The 17,931-nt window shown below is 53.0% G+C and overlaps 1 protein-coding gene across 2 annotated transcripts in view; it reads right to left on the reverse strand.

Moving 5' to 3' along the window:
- Positions 1-17,931, reverse strand: part of Cars2 (cysteinyl-tRNA synthetase 2, mitochondrial) — a 40,115-nt gene that overhangs the window by 3,994 nt on the left and 18,190 nt on the right. Inside the window, exons 7-10 of one of the 2 annotated variants that reach the window (XM_051169730.1) lie at positions 13,889-14,018; positions 13,179-13,312; positions 9,750-9,817; positions 172-238 (exon numbers count right to left, since the gene is read on the reverse strand). In XM_051169730.1, the coding sequence (XP_051025687.1) occupies positions 172-238; positions 9,750-9,817; positions 13,179-13,312; positions 13,889-14,018 (399 nt within the window). Of the gene's footprint in view, positions 1-171; positions 239-9,749; positions 9,818-13,178; positions 13,313-13,888; positions 14,022-17,931 lie in introns of both variants that reach the window. The other variant, XM_051169729.1, reaches the window with a different exon arrangement.

Genomic DNA, 17,931 nt, shown 5'->3' on the forward strand with positions numbered 1-17,931 from the left:
AGCTAATTTCAGTGACATGTGCATGGATGGGCAGACAGCCTCGCCTTGGCCACTTGGCCTGGACACGCTTCACAGTGACAATTTCCTCCAGTCTCACTTCCCAACCCTGGGGCAGGAAGGCTTACCCCAGCCTGGCGTTCTGCCTCCACAGGCACCCGGGAGCCAGCTCACCTGACCTGTAGCTGGAACGCAGACAGAAAAGCCGGAAGACGTCAGGGGAGAAGGAATGCAGGAAGTCCTAGAAATGGAAGGCAGGCCGCTGTCACTCAGGATGGTAGCACTGGCTGTAGTGATGCAGCATCAAGCGGAAGGTGTCTACCCGAGCTGTGCCATGCCCAACCCTCACTGTCCCTGGATCCCCAGCACCTCCTCCCCATTCTTCACATCCCCAAGGCCACTGTCAGACCCGTAGGAAAGGCTGAGGGAGGACCCAGACCAGGCTCTGAGAAAGCAGTTCTATCATCAGGGCCTTGGACCTGACATGGCCATGAGGCGGGGACTGGCTGCTACCAGGAGGCCTGGCAACTGATGGGGCAGTGTGACTGACAGTGGGGAGAGAGGATGGCACATTTGCCCTGTCCTCACTGGAGGGGAGGAGAGTTCAACAGTTCAGTCAAGGTCAGAACAAGCTGACATCCAGGCTCAGGGTCAGACTGAGATCAGGACCGAGAGCTCTGCCCGTCCATTGTGATGGTGCTGCTCCCAGAACACTGCGGATGCTCTAAGTTTGTGACCCTCAGGCACCGCACGGCAGATGACTTACAAAATGCTTTATCTGACCTGAAAGCCTTCCTGAAGACCCGCTTTCATGGTGCCAGAAAGTGCTATGCGAGCTTCCAAGGAAGGAAGCACCGAGCGATGCCAGCCAGCTATGACACCCACGAGCCACAATAACCCTAAGGGTGCAGTAATGACACCCAGCCCTTGGTGGTAACTGGCTAGGCCCGCTGGGTACTGGGAACCTAGCCAACTACCCAGGGTTGGTGAAGTCACGGGTCCTGGAGAGCCTACAACCAGCACTTGACTAAAGCAGCACAGCCCTCACTACAGCCCTCAGTTACCCTACGCGCACAGACAAGTGTAGTTCTCGCCCTTCACCCAGGAACCTTCTCTTTGCAACAGATGGAGAGCGGAACAGAAGGAGCTCAGTTTCAACTGATACATGTGTAACACAGCTCCTGCCCCGAGGCCCAGGGTCACTGTGGAAGAGTGGGCAGGGCAGCTGTAAGAGCCAGGGGAGCAGGGATTTTGCACTGAGATTGAAACTCAGAGAAGCTACAACTATGAAGTCTTACCAACATGACTGTAAAAATGAGATCTGAACAAGGACAACAGACCGGCTGACGGACAGGTGAGCGCTCAGGGCCTCAGCCACAAACAGCTTCAGATAACTAAGGAATGCTGCAAGCAGTCTTTCCCCAGGGAAAGACTGACTGGCTCTTTAATACCAAATGGTCATCCCTGAAAACACACATATGAGTAACATTATACAGACCAAGCAAGTTATAGATTTGAACACATGCGTGCATGTGCACACACACAAGACATGGAGGGAGGAGAGGGAAGGGGAAATGGTATAATTATAATCTTGAAAAATAGGGGGCTGGAGAGATGGCTCAGCGGTTAAGAGCACTGTCTGCACTTCCAGAGGTACTGAGTTCAATTCTTGGCAATTGATCTGATACCCACTCCTGGCATATAGGTGTACATGCAGATAGAGCACTCTTAAATATATATTAGACACACACACAACCAGCTGGATGGTGGTGCATGACTTTAATTCCAGCACTCAGGAGGCAGAGGCAGGCTGGTCGATAAAGTGAGTTCCAGGACAAACAGGGTTACACAGAGAAACCTTGTCTCAAAAACAAAAAACAAAAACAAAACAAAGACCCCAACCAACCAAAAACAAAAATAAGAGGTGAATGCTCCCACCTTGGGAGCAAGAACGTGAGAAAGGTGCAGAGATCAGAGGCTCCGATCAATCACACAACATTGGGCAAGCCTTCCCTACATGGTACCCTGAGTCCTGGGTACCTGTTATAGAGCAGGGAGGACGACAGGGCTGACCCTAGGAAGGAAGCAGGCACATCACCTCATCCCTGCCAGGCTTGCTGTCAAAGACGGGGCCCTGGGCCAGTGCCCAGGGACTTCTCTTGACCCCTCCAGCCCATCTGCCTCGCAAGCCGCAGAGGCCTCTGTGGGAGTCAGGCAGCCTTCCAGCAGGTCCCAGATCATCTTACTCCCTCATCACTGTCACCGTGGCAACGATGTGTGCACAGTGGCCACTGGTCACTGGGGCTTGACACGCCCTTCCTCAGCAGGGACATGTCCCAGCACTGCCTGGCTACCATGGACAAGTCAGGCTACCAGGAGGAGCCATCAGGCCACAGCATGGCTGGGCGGAGACTGGCTCAGTCCACTTGATAACATGAAATGTTCAAGCCCAGGACCACTCAGCAGTAACCCTGAGCACGGCTGAAATGCATCATGGTACAAGGTTGCTGGCATCAATCACCTCCCAGAGCTGCATGGGGCCTCCCAGGCTGTCGCCCCCACAGGAGTGGGTCACAGCCTTCACCTGCACAAGGACCATGTGTCTGTGGGCTGCTGGGTGGGGGAAAGGAAACACTGATGCACCTCCTCAGGTTCACTCCTCTCCACCACGGGAGAGGAGGTTCTGGTCTGTCCTCTCCAGATGAGAACTCTGCACCCCTCTTCTACGGCAGCGGCATTATTAGGAGGCCGCCTGCCCAGTCCCGGGTTCCATGACCTCCCTGGGCCACAGTAAGGATTAGGCAAAGACAGGGGATAAGTGGCCTGAGTTTAGAAGGAGTCACTCCGAGTCCCACTCACTGCTCAGTGATCCAGGGCACAGACCCACCCGTGCCTGCCACGTGCGGGAGGGTGGCCACAGTCAGGTCATCCTGCTGCGGACTGCCAGCAAAGCAGTGTGCCAAGGCAGCCAATGTCCACGCTTTCCATCGAAGTGTCACAGTGTCATCTAGGACCCTATGTGCTCACTCCTGTGTTTACATCACAATGACAAAAAGGTTCTAGACCTCACCAGGCTGCTGTGCATGTGTGTGTGTGTGTGTGTGTGTCCTCTAAGTATACAAGAGTGTGCAAGTGTCTATGTGAGTGCATTTATACCTGTTTCTATGTGTATATGTGTACATGTATCTGTGAGTGCACACGAGTGCCAACGTGAGTTTAAGTATGCAAGTTTATGTGCCCACAAGTGCACATGAGTGTATACATGTACATGTGCACATGTGGGTTCATGTACACATGTGGGTTCATGTACACATGTGAATGTAGGTGCACATGTGTCTGATTATGCATAAGGGTAAGTGCATGTGTACATGCACATGAGAGTGGACCTGTGGCTTTGCTATCCAGGGTGGCCCTGGTGAATGACAGCTGTATAATTTCAAGTTCCATCTCCTGTGTGCACCTTCCCCAATTAAGAGAATGGGTTTCTCTGCTGCCTGAATAGCCCAGACTGCCTTGTCTACCATGCCGCACATATGCCAGGCATGCCTCAGGTTGTGTCACTGTGGACACACAACCACAAGAAGCAGCATCCCGAGTGGACATGTGAGTGGGTGAGCAGGAGTCACACACAGCATGCTAGGGTAACACATCACAACTGTGGGGACCCAGAAGGGATGCTTACAGACCTAGAAACCAGCACCCTCCTTCCTCAGAGGCTGCATGGGGCTCTGCTCTGAGCCCCCCAACTGCCACACCACCAGGTGAGCTGGGTCTCTTTCGCTGTTGTTTTCAAAACCCTTTTCAGTTGTTAGCCAAGCACAGCACAGAGCTTTCTACACAGAGCTGCAGCCGTGGGCTTCATATCAGGAGCCTGCAGCTGCAGTCAGCTCACCTGGGAGCTCCTGACTGCAGCCTGCCCAGCAGGAAGGGCCATGCCGGCCTGGACCCACTCTGCCTGCACCCCACACCTTCTCTGCGTTCCTGCCTGTCCTCATGGAGTCAGCAGACAATCTACACTATAACGTTGCACACATCTTGTCTATGAAGTTCTCCCATTTTCTAAAAGCCACCATCTTCCTTTCAGACCTGGGGTAACCAGGAAATCGAGGTCTCTTCCTTGCTCCAGAAAGGAAGTTGGGTGACTTTGTTTGGATCATATCTGAGATGACAGATCTTTGAAACCCCAACCTTAACGCTATTTTCCTTTTGGCCTCTAGGGGCACTGCTGTGGCGTCAGGGCAGCAATGCAAATAGAAGTCCAGGGGTCAGTGTCCCTGCAGCCTTTGATCCTGCGGACAGTTCAAAGGGTGTCCCTGCTCTGAACTATGGATGTCACCAGTGTCCATACGTCCCTGGTTCCACCACACAACCTGGCCAGGGCTACCTGAGAGTGAAACCGGATGCCGTGTTTAAGTCAGTACTGGGGAACCTCAGAGTAAACAGCTGACCCACCAGGTCAGGCAGCATCATACAAACAGCCAATCTTGAGAGGAGACACTGCAGGCTCTAACGGTGCCACCATGGCGAGCCTGTAAAGAGAAGGAGCTGGCACCCGTCACCCCATGCTGGGGAGACTCCCAGGCCATCAGGCCCTCCCTGTCTCACCACACTTCACATAATTTCATCTCACAGGCACCTCACAACTACTGTGCTATCACCTCATTTTAAAGAAGACACAGCTATGGCTTGGAGAGGCGGGGTAGCCAGGAGGGTGATCCCCAGGCACACAGGCACGGGCTCCGCCTCCACCGAGTCACCAGAAACTTTCCTGCCCACTAGGACCCAGATTAAGCTCCCTGTGGTCGTGGTCCCATGAGGGACCAGAATCTGATGATGATTCTTGACATGTGAGGCAAGAGCACATCACGGCCACAGGTGAGGAACCACAGGCCGAGGGCAGATGCAGACTGGCCAGAAGTAAACTGATAAAGTGAGAGTTGGGGGAGAGGGGAGAGAGAAAGCACACAGCAGCTAAGAGAGAAATGCATGACTAAAATCACCTGCTGCTCTGCGAGAAATCAACAAGGATGTCGATCTGACTGCAGTGTCTGTTGGACACTGGAGAAGCTGTCAAAGCTGGGGCCACTCACTGCATAGGATGGAAGTTCTGCCCGTTGCTCACTGCCAGCATGATATCCCAGGAACACCATGTGTGCACGACCTCGGTGCCATCTTCCTGAAGGTCACCAGACCCCACCCTGTGCACACCCACGGGCCCCATGCTCAACCATTCACAGGCTGAAGACACTGCAGTGCACCTGGGCTGAGCACGTGCAGACCTCTTGCTCTTTCCCTATTCCCCCAAACAACAGTGTCTAACAATAATTTGCACAGCATTTGTACGTGTCAGGTACCAGAACTCTTCAGGAGAGCTCCTGGCATGTGTGAAGAGATAAGTGTACAACATGTGCATACATTATATTCAAGGGGGCACATGCGTGCTACAGTGTGTGTGGAGGCTGGAGTGGGGGGCACATGCATGCTACAGTGTGTGTGGAGGCTGGAGTGGGGGGCACATGCGTGCTACAGTGTGTGTGGAGGCTGGAGTGGGGGGGCACATGCATGCTACAGTGTGTGTGGAGGCTGGAGTGGGGGGGCACATGCGTGCTACAGTGTGTGTGGAGGCTGGAGTGGGGGGGCACGTGCGTGCTACAGTGTGTGTGGAGGCTGGAGTGGGGAGCACATGCATGCTACAGTGTGTGTGGAGGCTGGAGTGGGGGGCACATGCGTGCTACAGTGTGTGTGGAGGCTGGAGTGGGGGGGCACATGCATGCTACAGTGTGTGTGGAGGCTGGAGTGGGGGGGCACATGCGTGCTACAGTGTGTGTGGAGGCTGGAGTGGGGGGCACATGCATGCTACAGTGTGTGTGGAGGCTGGAGTGGGGGGCACATGCGTGCTACAGTGTGTGTGGAGGCTGGAGTGGGGGGGCACATGCATGCTACAGTGTGTGTGGAGGCTGGAGTGGGGGGGCACATGCGTGCTACAGTGTGTGTGGAGGCTGGAGTGGGGGGCACATGCATGCTACAGTGTGTGTGGAGGCTGGAGTGGGGGGCACATGCGTGCTACAGTGTATGTGGAGGCTGGAGTGGGGGGGCACATGCATGCTACAGTGTGTGTGGAGGCTGGAGTGGGGGGGCACATGCGTGCTACAGTGTGTGTGGAGGCTGCAGTGGGGGGGGCACATGCGTGCTACAGTGTGTGTGGAGGCTGGAGGGAGGGCACATGCGTGCTACAGTGTGTGTGGAGGCTGGAGGGAGGGCACATGCGTGCTACAGTGTGTGTGGAGGCTGCAGTGGGGGGGGGCACATGCGTGCTACAGTGTGTGTGGAGGCTGGAGGGGGGGCACATGCGTGCTACAGTGTGTGTGGAGGCTGGAGGGAGGGCACATGCGTGCTACAGTGTGTGTGGAGGCAGGAGTGGGGGAGCACATGCGTGCTACAGTGTGTGTGGAGGCTGGAGTGGGGGGGCACGTGCGTGCTACAGTGTGTGTGGAGGCTGGAGTGGGGGGGGCACGTGCGTGCTACAGTGTGTGTGGAGGCTGGAGTGGGGGGGCATGCGTGCTACAGTGTGTGTGGAGGCTGGAGTGGGGGGCACATGCGTGCTACAGTGTGTGTGGAGGCTGGAGTGGGGGGCACATGCATGCTACAGTGTGTGTGAAGGCTGGAGTGGGGGGGCACATGCGTGCTACAGTGTGTGTGGAGGCTGGAGTGGGGGGGCACGTGCGTGCTACAGTGTGTGTGGAGGCTGGAGTGGGGGGGCACATGCGTGCTACAGTGTGTGTGGAGGCTGGAGTGGGGGGGGCACATGCATGCTACAGTGTGTGTGGAGGCTGGAGTGGGGGGGGCACATGCGTGCTACAGTGTGTGTGGAGGCTGGAGGGGGGGGGCACATGCGTGCTACAGTGTGTGTGGAGGCTGGAGGGGGGGGGGCACATGCATGCTACAGTGTGTGTGGAGGCTGGAGTGGGGGGGCACGTGCGTGCTACAGTGTGTGTGGAGGCTGGAGTGGGGGGCACATGCATGCTACAGTGTGTGTGGAGGCTGGAGTGGGGGGGCACGTGCGTGCTACAGTGTGTGTGGAGGCTGGAGTGGGGGGGCACATGCATGCTACAGTGTATGTGGAGGCTGGAGTGGGGGGGCACGTGCGTGCTACAGTGTGTGTGGAGGCTGGAGTGGGGGGGGCACATGCATGCTACAGTGTGTGGAGGCTGGAGTGGGGGGCACATGCGTGCTACAGTGTGTGTGGAGGCTGGAAGACATCTAGCTGGAGTTGGCACTCTCCTCCCACCGTGTCAGAATGTAATGTATGAGCTGCTGACGTGGCTCAGCGGTACAGCGCCCACCTAGCCGGTGAGACCCTGGTGCAGTCCCTAGTGCTAGCCATCAAATGGATGAGAGAGACGTAACTCTTAAACTTTACTCCTTTGTCTTACTGTTCATCATCATCTTAGAGCAATTTTTTTTAAGATTTTATTTATTGAGGGCTGGAAAGATGGCTCAGTGGTTAAGAGTACTGACTGCTCTCCCAGAGGTCCTGAGTTCAATTACCAGCAACCGCATGGTGGCTCACGACCATCTATAATGAGATCTGGTGTCCTCTTCTGGCATGCAGGCACACATGCAAATAGAACACTCATATACATAAAGTAAATTAAAAAAATCTTAAAAAAAAAAAAAGATTTTATTTATTGCATATGAGTGCTTAATCTGCAGAAGAGGGCATCAGATTACATTATAGATGGTTGTGAGCCACCATGTGGTTGCTGGGAATTGAACTCAGGACCTCTGGAAGAGCAGGCGGCACTCTTAACCACTGAGCCATATCTCCAGCCCCTTATAGCAATTTTTTATACTTATTTTGTGTATAATAGAAAGCAAGAAGTCCATACACAGTTATAGAAAAAGAATTTAGTAAAAGGGGGAAAGGCTAAAACTTAAAAACTTGTGATATTAAATTTGACTTAGACATATCAAATATATGCAAATGAAATAACATGACTTCCTCCTTAGTCAGAAATCATATCTCCGCAGTGATGGTCAGCATGGGGTACGTCCAGACCCGCCTGAAGGCAGTGAAACGCCCCAGTAAGGCAAACAGAAACTAGATTATGTAAGGTCACTCAAAGGCAAAGTGGCCCACCCTGGCCGAGTCTGAGGTGACCCCAACTCCCAGAAGAATAGGAACGAATTCACAATGCACCAAGCACACCCTTAACTCACAGGGCTCTAAAGCAACAGTGAAAGAGACATCAGTAAAGCCCCAGGGGGAAGGCACGCTGGCTCAGATCCCTAAAGTTCACAGGCAGGAAGTAAGCCTTCCACCATGGAAGGATCTGGTGGCATCTGGAACACAGTGGCCAAACACCAGGGAGCACAAACTGGGAGGAAATCGAGGTGACGAAGCAGCACCTGCGAAGTGTCCCCTCCACCGTGGCCCACCCGAACAGAGTCACGCCTCGAGCATCACTTCAGTAAACACAGGAGACAGAATGATACCACAAAGAAGCAGACAAACCCCAAACATGGAGTGTTCAAAAGACGAACAGCTCAGACACTGCCAAGAGTCCATGTTACGAGGAAAAGGAAAGCTGAGGGCCTAGGCTGCAAAGATGGCTCACGGGTTAAGAGCACACACTGCTCTTGTGGAGGCCCTGAGTTCAATTCCCAGCACCTGTCAGGCAGCTCACAACTACTTGTAACTCCAGCTCCAGGGTCTCTGCCACCCTCTTCCAAGGGTACTCCCCCTCTCGTGAATGTAAGCCACCCCCTCCCCCCTACTCCCCCACTCCCATCCCTCTTCTTCACCCCTCCACCCCAGCACACACACAATTCTAAAACAGGAGCTGAAGGTGTACTGTGGACCAGGAACGTAACACGCATCAAGGAGCACCCTCCAGCCATTCACAAATGTGAATCTTTTTCTTTTGTTTGTTTTTTGGTTTTTCGAGACAGGGTTTCTCTGTGTAGCCTTGGCTGTCCTGGACTCACTTTGTAGACCAGGCTTGCCTCAAACTCACAGCGATCCACTTGCCTCTGCCTCCCGAGTGCTGGGATTAAAGGCGTGTGCCACCACGCCTGGCAACACAAATGTGAGTCTTGAAAGGAAATTTACAAGAGGAAAGAGGAGCACCCACATGAAGGCTCATAACCAAAAACCATCCACAACTCCAGTTCCAGTGGAGTTTGACTCCAGTGGCCTCTCTGGATGCATCACAGACATTCAGGCAAAACAGTCATGCACACAAAATAAAAATAAATAAATCTTTTAAAAATTTACAAAAAGGGGGCTGGAGAGATGGCTCAATGGTTAAGAGCGCCACCTGCTCTTCCAAAGGTCCTGAGTTCAATTCCCACAACCACATGGTGGTTCACAACCATCTGTAATGAGTGATCTGATGCCCTCTTCTGGCCTACAGGTGTAAATGCAGGCAGAGCACTGTATATATAATAAATAAATAAATCTTTCTTAAAAATTTACAAAAAGAAAAGAGAAGAGAGGAAGGAAGAAAAATGGAAGAGATGCAATTCTGGGAAGGCAAGATGAAAGGCGGGTCCATGAAGACAGCAGCAGAGGGAGGGGCAGACCTGAGGGTGGTGCCCTGAACCCTGAGACCAGAAGAGCAGGTCCCTGGAGGGGACCATGCAGGGCTGGCACAGGCTGCTGCTTGTGGCTTCTTCCAGCAGAGGCCCCGAAGCCACTTCAGCAGTCACCAGCCACTCCCGTGCACCCCACACACTGCCTATCACCTTACCTTAATGGTGATGTAGTTTTTTAGGGATTTGGACATCTTTTCTTCTTTGCCTTTCACGTGTAAATGGCCTGAAACAAAAAGAAAGGTGTCCCCTCTGAGGTGGGTGAAGAGATGCCTACAGGGGTTCTAAGCAGCCCTGCGCCTACCACAGCTGGGTCCACGAAGCTTGTGTCACCCCAGGACACAGGGCAGTAACCCACACCTGCAGGGACCTCAGTGAATGTGTAGCCTCCAGGACAATATTGCACCGTGGAGTGCAGTAAGAAGCCCACACAGCCCTCGCAGCAGACACTTCTCACCCATGCATTCCTGTCCTCTCTGGGAACACTGGTGTACCTGGCTCGTCACCTATCCCGCCCTGTGCGGCTGTCAGGTTTTCTGCCACAGCTGTCTTTCCAGGCCCCTCCATAGCTGGATGTCATTTTCCCATAGGTGCATACACGAGACACACAAGAAAACCAAACCTGAGACAGGGTCTCTCTGTGTAGCCTTGGCTGTCCTGGACTCACTTTGTAGACCAGGCTGGCCTCAAACTCACAGCGATCCGCCTGCCTCTGCCTCCCAAGTGCTGGGATGAAAAGCGTGCGCCACCACGCCTGGCTCACGCAGGGAACTTCTAACCTGGGGTGTGTCTCAACAAGGCTCATCTCCATGGGAGACTTCCCTCCTTTCCAAGCACACCTTCACACTGAGGGTGCTGCCAGATCGATTTGCCTGAGAAGTGGTTAAAACGTGCCTTCTCCAAAGAAATGTAACTGTGAGCCCCTAATCCATATAATGTCAATCTTGGTGTTGACAGTATCTAGGAAATAAAACGCACCAGAGGTCAAGAACACAGGAGGTAGGCGGGTACCAGGCCAGCAGCCCCTCTGTCTGTCTGTCTGTCTCTCTCTCTCTCTGTCTGTCTCTGTCTGTCTGTCTGTCTGTCTGTCTCTCTCTCTCTAAATTTATTTATTATCTATAGTGTTCTGTCTGCATGCCAGAAGAGGGCACCAGGATCTCATTATAGATGGTTGTAAGCCACCATGTGGTTGCTGGGAATTGAACTGAGAACTTTGGAAGGGCAGCCAGTGCTGTTAACCTCTGAACCATCTCTCCAGCATCCCCAGCACCCTCTCTTGTGGCCCTCCCTGCTGTAGCTGCACCACCAGAGCAACCCTGCATTTATGTCACCTACAGGGCACCCCAGCTTCCAAATTCTAGGACTTAATAAAATTGCATTTGCACTTGTCCCACATTGCAGACACTTGTGTTCAGTGCCCCTTAACCCCGTGGCTGTTAAACATCCTGTGTCTCCTACCTGAGCTGCCATTTGAAAGGGTAGTGCTGACCCTGTGACCTTCAGCAAACATGTGCATTTTCCTGCTTAGCACTGAAGTTCTGACACCACCAAGCTCAGAGTCCGGCTCATTCCCACTTGTGACGTGCTTCTGGGGACCACGGCCACTGTCAAGCCACTGGGTTCTCTGCTGTTGGAGGGTGTCGGCTTTTTGAGACAAGGTCTCTCTTTTCCTGGCTGCTCTAGAACTCACAGTGTAGACCAAGATGGTCTCAAACTCACAGAAATCCACCTGTCTCTGCTCCTCCCCAAGTGCTAGCCCTGAGGACTTCCCACAGCTAGCTACTTTCACAGTACTTGACAGCACTATGCTGACTTCTGAGGAAAAGAGTCCTTAATGGTGTCACCCAGCAGTGAACTCCGCATGCTATGTTACTGGCCTGACAAGCAAGGTGTGCCCACTGCTACAGCAGTGGCACAAAGCCTATGGTGACCTGTGGCAACATGGGACTATCTCTTTAGTCAAAGACACTGGAACTTTTACTGGACCTCATGCCAAGTTAATAATATACCATGAGGTCATGTAAGACAGCCTGGTCTCCCACTGTCTACTCGGCCTGTTTGTTTAACCTGCCTTAAAGAGGACAATGTAAAAAGCAAACTAACTTGCTCTGGGTTTCTCACGTAATCAACTTTACACCCTAAGCTAATGCATAGCTGTACTCCTGTGTTGTGTACGCTAACATGCCCTCGACGCAGAGAGCAGTGCATGTGTGGATGGATGTGGGTTATAACAATCACATGTTAAAAAGAGCAAGCAGATCAAAAGGGATCTTAGTCTACAAACAACCGCCATAGCTGTGGAAAGAAGTGCGTGGATGTAACTCCAGGACGGTGTGTTTGCTGCACTGCATGCTTTGGGGTCAGCTGAGGTTGGTGGGAGTCAAAACTTACTCCCTTGTTTAAAAAACAACTCTGTTAAGGATTTCTGTAACATAGCCCTCACTCCTTTCCATGTGAGTCCTTAAATTCAGAGCAAAGCTCTTTGGTAGACAACCAAGACACAGATTCACAGTGAGACTTCGGGTAGGCACAGACAGACACACGTCATAGACTATAGATGAGCCAGAAACCACAAACTAGGGACAGACAAGTGGAAGTCACAGGGAGAAGTGGGGAGGTGAAACATGGGAGTTTTCTCAGTCAGATCAATCCAGGGGGAGTGCTGAATTTTCCTTCCTTTCTGCAGCATCACTGCCTTTTGGTGCCTGAGACTCTCTTTACTGCATTTAACCGATGCAGTAACTGACCACTTTCTGGGGGTTTTTTTGTTTTGTTTTGTTTTGTTTCTTTTTTTTTTTTTTTGGTTTTTCAAGACTGGGTTTCTCTGTGTTAGCCCTGGCTGTCCCGGACTCACTTTGTAGACCAGGCTGGCCTTGAACTCACAGTGATCTGACTGCCTCTGCCTCCTGAGTGCTGGGACTAAAGGCGTGGTCACACTTCCTGATTGAGGGAATCCTATCTAGTGCTTTAACCTGGTCAAAAGCCCATGGCACAGGAGGCCACAGGCCCTAGCGGGAGGCCTGCTACTGTCATTTTGTTAACAACTCGGCACCAAACTGTTCTCTAAACATTTGTGTTTAGACTCCTGGGTCAGTGCTGCCCTCAGCATTGGCCAGGGAAACCTCTTTCTGCAGTGGGCAGCAGTCAGCGCAGACTCACAAATGGCCAAGTGCTGAGGCTAAGTGACTGCTGTGAGCCCAGCCCTAAATTTAGTCCCTGAAGACTCAAGGAACATCTCAGAAAAAAAGGCTAAGAAGGATCTAAGAGGCAGAAGACGGGAGGGGTGCTGTGAAATGTCTTCTGGATAGGACCTGGCTGTTGCACTCAGAGCCTGCTGCAGCTGTGGTTACCAGCGCAAGATTGACACAAGATTAAGCCAACACCACTGGACTGTGGGTGTCACCAGTATGGTCAAGATACATTGCATACATACAAGACTGGCAAAGGAAGGAAGGAAAGAAAAGGTACTCTATGGAAACCCAAACAATGATTTCAGTCTAACTTACTGCCCTGCCAGCAGGTCTATGTATTTCCAATAGACAGAGTTGACACAACCAGAAAAGGTGTTTGCCTCAGGTCAGGCTTACCAGAATGTAGGAAGTAATTTCCCCACTGCTGACACTGGTGGAAGACTTCACTCTGTGCGATTTCGTTTTCATGATGTGGGAAAGCCAAGTCTGCGCCGCCCGTGTGGATGTCCAGTTGGCTTCCAAACACCTCGCTGCAGGGCAGAGTGTAAGCAAGCATGTGTGAGCTGCCTCCATAGCCGGCCCACACCTCACACTCACTCCCAGAAGCACCTCACGCCATAAAAATGTAGTTCTGCTCAGCTACCCAATGAATCTACCAGGCTGGCAGGGAGGGCGGGAGAGCCGACTGTTGGAGCTGTGAGCACCCCGGGGAAGCACAGGGGTGCCTGAGGGCAGGGAGGGTAGTATGGAGGCTACTCCCAAGGCTGAGGTAGATTCTGGTCTCAGGAGGAGCGGGCTGGCCAGAACATGGGCACATACGTGGCTTTTCAGAGGTGCCATGCCTAGCTAGGGTGCACTAACATGCTCTCAGGCTTAAGCTACCACCAGGGACCATGAGGGACCTGCTGTTGTATGACAGGCACCTCTTCTGCTAGCAGGAGGCCATGCTGAACAGGGAGGCTGGGCACACCCTGGGCAAGGCTGGGCACTGCTCCTCATGGCCCCAGTGGCTACCCTCTAGCCTGGTGACTGTTCTGTCCCTCAGTGAGGCCATCCTGTCACACCTGGCTTGAACATATGCGGCCTGGGAACTGCTGGGGCCTTACCTCGCCATGGTGGAGCACTCGATATGCCAACCGGGCCGTCCGTCTCCCCACGGCGAGGCCCAGAACACCTCCTGAGGTTTGGCTGCCTTCCACAAGGCGAAGTCACTGGTGTGCCGCTTGTCAGAGTCAACTGCTGGTGACAGGTTATTGAATGAGAAACCACAGTGCAGCACTCGCCACCAATGTCCCCGCAGCGATGATGGCGTGTCCCCACTGTGCATCTTCCTTCCCCAGCAGGACTGATGCTTCCATGTCAACAGGCAGAGCAGACGGTAGTAGTACCCAGGAAGTTGGCCACAGAGCCTGAACACCGGGGCCCAGTGCCTGGCCAGTTCTGTTCAGGCAAGTGTGAGGGGCCAAGTTCCCAAGTGACTTTCTTCACAGTGACAGCAATCTTCCAGAGGGCAAAGGTCGTTATCAAAGAGAGACATGAGGATAGAGGGCAATGAAAGTCAGGAGAAGAAAAAGCGGGCAGGGATGTGTCAGTCCCCGCAAGGACTGCGCAAAGCTGTTGGGTTCAACAGACAAGTCCCCAGACTAACTCTGCCCTCCATTAAATGCCACCCAGACATAGTCAGCTCACTGTTTCCTCGTTGTCGCTGGGTTTACTGTCCCTACTGACACACATCGACAGGAATGAGGTCACCGGGCTAATGTGGACCTCCGCCCCATAATGCCATGGATATGCTGAGCACAATGGGAGCCATTGGGAATCTCAGACTAGCAAATGGGGCTGGGCTGACACGAGAGGCCCAGAGCAAAACAGAGGGTTTGCAGCACATTGATGTGGGGCAGAATCGGCAGGAACAGATAGGAGCTGGACAGGGCAGCAGGGGCAGAGGGCCATTCCAAGTAAGAGGTCTGTCTGAGCGGGGGCAACATGCCTGGTGTTCTAGCAAGCTGGCCACCCCAAGATGGTTTACCTATAGGCCCTAAAATCTCAGGTTTGACCCGGGGCTGGCTCCACTCATGCAGCTTTGCCAAATACCCTGCCTGCCCCACGAGCCTCCTGACTGCCCCCGAACCCCCTAACTGCGCCATAAATACCCTGACTTCCCTGTGAATACCCTGCCTATCCCATGAACACCCTGCCTACCCCTCGAATACCCTGACTGCCCCCCCCCGAGCCCCCTAACTGTCCCTGAAACCCCTGACTGCCCCCATAAACACCCTGCCTACCCCTTGAACACCCTGACTGACCCTGAACACCCTGACTGCCCCATGAACACCCTGACTACCTGTGAGGCTGGTTCAGGCTTGGGTGCAAGCCCTGGGAATTTCCGGATGAGATTTCTCAGTACACACTGGTTCATTTGGAAGTCAGATGTGGTGCCTCGTGTGTCTAGATCTTGTTAAATGACTACATTTCAAAGAAAAAGGAAAAGTGGCTGGCACCAGGCAGGCAGGGTGACTCACTCACACAGCACAAGAGAATGGACGCTGTCAGGCTTCTCTGACTAACACTGTTAGGAAAAAATGGTCCACAGGCTCCAGGACACACTGTGGACAAAGATTATGGTAGGACACTGTTAATGCAGGGCCCCTGAAAGCACAAGGAATGTCCCCAAGCAGAAACTGCTGGAAACAAATCCAAGTCAGGCAACAGGCTGGGTAAAACCCAAGGCTGCCCGTGTCATCACACACACAGGGAACCAAGAGACGGGACGGTGCATACAAAGGAGGCTTCTAACTATGCAGGTTGCGGGGCCAACAGAGGACAGTGGCCACCTGTCAAGCTCAGTGCCCGAAGTGAACGGCACCTGAGCAGACAGGGCCCACCAGACCTTGAGTGACAGCTTTGATGACCAGGGCCTTGGCGATACCCCACTTCCTACACACACACACACACACACACACACACACGCACACACGTTCTCAGCCAGCTGAGCCATGTGGAGAAGAGAGACTATGAAGGGCTCAGTGCACACTCTCTTCAAATCACAGAGCTTCCAGAACACAAACAGAGCCCACCCTACAATGAGCAAAGGGCCCAGTCACATCAGATGGAGAGTGGCAAACTGTTTAAAAGACACAGAGCCTGGTGATGGCCCCATGACAGAAGGGCAACTCAAGGGTTAGCAAGCGCACGGCTACGGTAGGGAGCTGCGAGCCTGGACCATTAGTGAGCTCCTAATAGTTCAGAAGACGGAGGATGACTGAATGGAACCAACTCTTTATATTTTGTGTGTATGGGTGTTTTGCCTGCATGGACTGAGGGACTAGGAGTTAGTCCTCTTATCAGTAGTCAGACAGGGCGAGGAATTAAAGATGGCATTTTGCACCTCTCAGACCTGAGACAAAAGCAAGCGTGGCAGCTTAAAATAGAGGTCTTCTAGGCTTTTGTCTCCCGCCAGCAGGCACTGGCTGACTGGCTGATGGACTGGCTCAACAGGTCTGGGGCTGCACCAGGGCATGCAGCACAGCTGTTGTCAGCTACCCAGCCATCTCATCTTTCTTCAAACCAACAAAGCTAGGAAAGGAAGACGCGACTGCTGCCGCCAGTAAGGAGAAGCTGGCCACCAGCTCTGTCACGCAGAGGCCTTTTCCTCCGTGAAGCTGCTGTGTGGGCTTCCTTACCCCTAACCAGAGCCTCCCTTTACCTGCTCACTCTGCGTCTGACAATGTCCCAACTGCTGCCTGACACTGAAAATGAACCCGATCCAAGCCCCTAGGCATGCAGTGTCATCAGAGGCCAGAAGATACCCTAGGAATGGAATTACAGATAGTTGTGAGTGCCATGTGGGCGCTGGAAATCAAACTGGAGTCCCCTGGTAGAGCGGCCAGTAGTTTTAACCACTGAGCCATCTCTCTAGCCCTTCCCTCACGCTCCACTGTTGCCATAGAAACTGTGCTAAGAAGTACCCAAGTAACAGCCTGTTTTTGTAAAGTACTCCAGCAAGCAAACAAGAAAATTACAGAGGGACAATACCATTGTCACAGAACCCCTTTGCGATCAAGACTATATGCTGCTGGCGAGAGGAACATTAAAAAGCGACACCGAGGCCTTCTGGGTCTTTTGGTGATGAGTGCATTTTACCCACATCTGCAGATACCTGGAGCTGTCCTGGGCCCGTACACTAAATCACCAATCTATAGGAAGTGTGTGGCGGGAGGGAAAGCCGTGCAACACTGCAGCAAACGCCACTGAATAGACGGGGACAGGGACAGAAGAATGGCAGGGGACATGTCCAGTGGGGGGTGGGGGCGGGGGACGGGAGAAACAATAGAGAAGACCCGAGAATACAAAGCTCCTGGAGACAAGCCCAGAGTCAGGGTCGAGCAGATGCTTAGGATGGAGCGGAGGGAAGGCAAGCGCTCATACAAGGGAGGGGTACAGGGGTGATGCAAACACGTAACACAAGCACCTCACAGAGGTGACCACAGGGCCTCAACCTAGGAGAAGTCACAAGCAGGGTCCACTTCCTGTAGAGTCACTGCTACAATCCCAAACTTGAAGAAAGTGACACTCCTCGCTCTGAACTGATACACCAGGCAGTGCGATAGAGCCTGCCATGGTGCCAGAGGGCTTAGTGCCTTTGCTTTGCTAAACACCAATCCCCAATTTCGAACCTTTACTCACAGTGTCCAACAAAGCTGCAGTGAGAGGCGGGGAGGGGAGGGGGTAAGCACTATCCCTTATTGCTGGAGATGTGGGGTGGTGCTGCCACAAAACCAAACAGGTCTTCCATGTGACACAGCCATCGTGCTCCTCGGTGTTTACCCAAGATGCTGAAAACATTCACACACAATCCTGCACATGGACGCCTAATCCCTAACTGCCTAAACATGAACGCAGTCAAGACGGGCTTCATATGTGGATGGACTGAGTAACTCCAGCACACAGACGACCGAGCATCCATTATTCAGTATCTGTGAGAGCCAAGTAGCCAAGCAAGCCAAGGCCTGGAAAGCTTGAAAGCATATCACCAGCCCGGCATGGCCATGGTGCCTCTAACCCCAGCCCTCAGGAGGCAAGGAAAGAAGACTTCTTCAAGACCAAGGCCACGCTGGGCTACATAGTATCAAACAAGACCGTCTCCAAA

The sequence above is a fragment of the Acomys russatus genome, chromosome 27 (assembly GCF_903995435.1).
Source record: "Acomys russatus chromosome 27, mAcoRus1.1, whole genome shotgun sequence".
In the NCBI taxonomy this organism is placed as follows: Eukaryota; Metazoa; Chordata; class Mammalia; order Rodentia; family Muridae; genus Acomys; species Acomys russatus.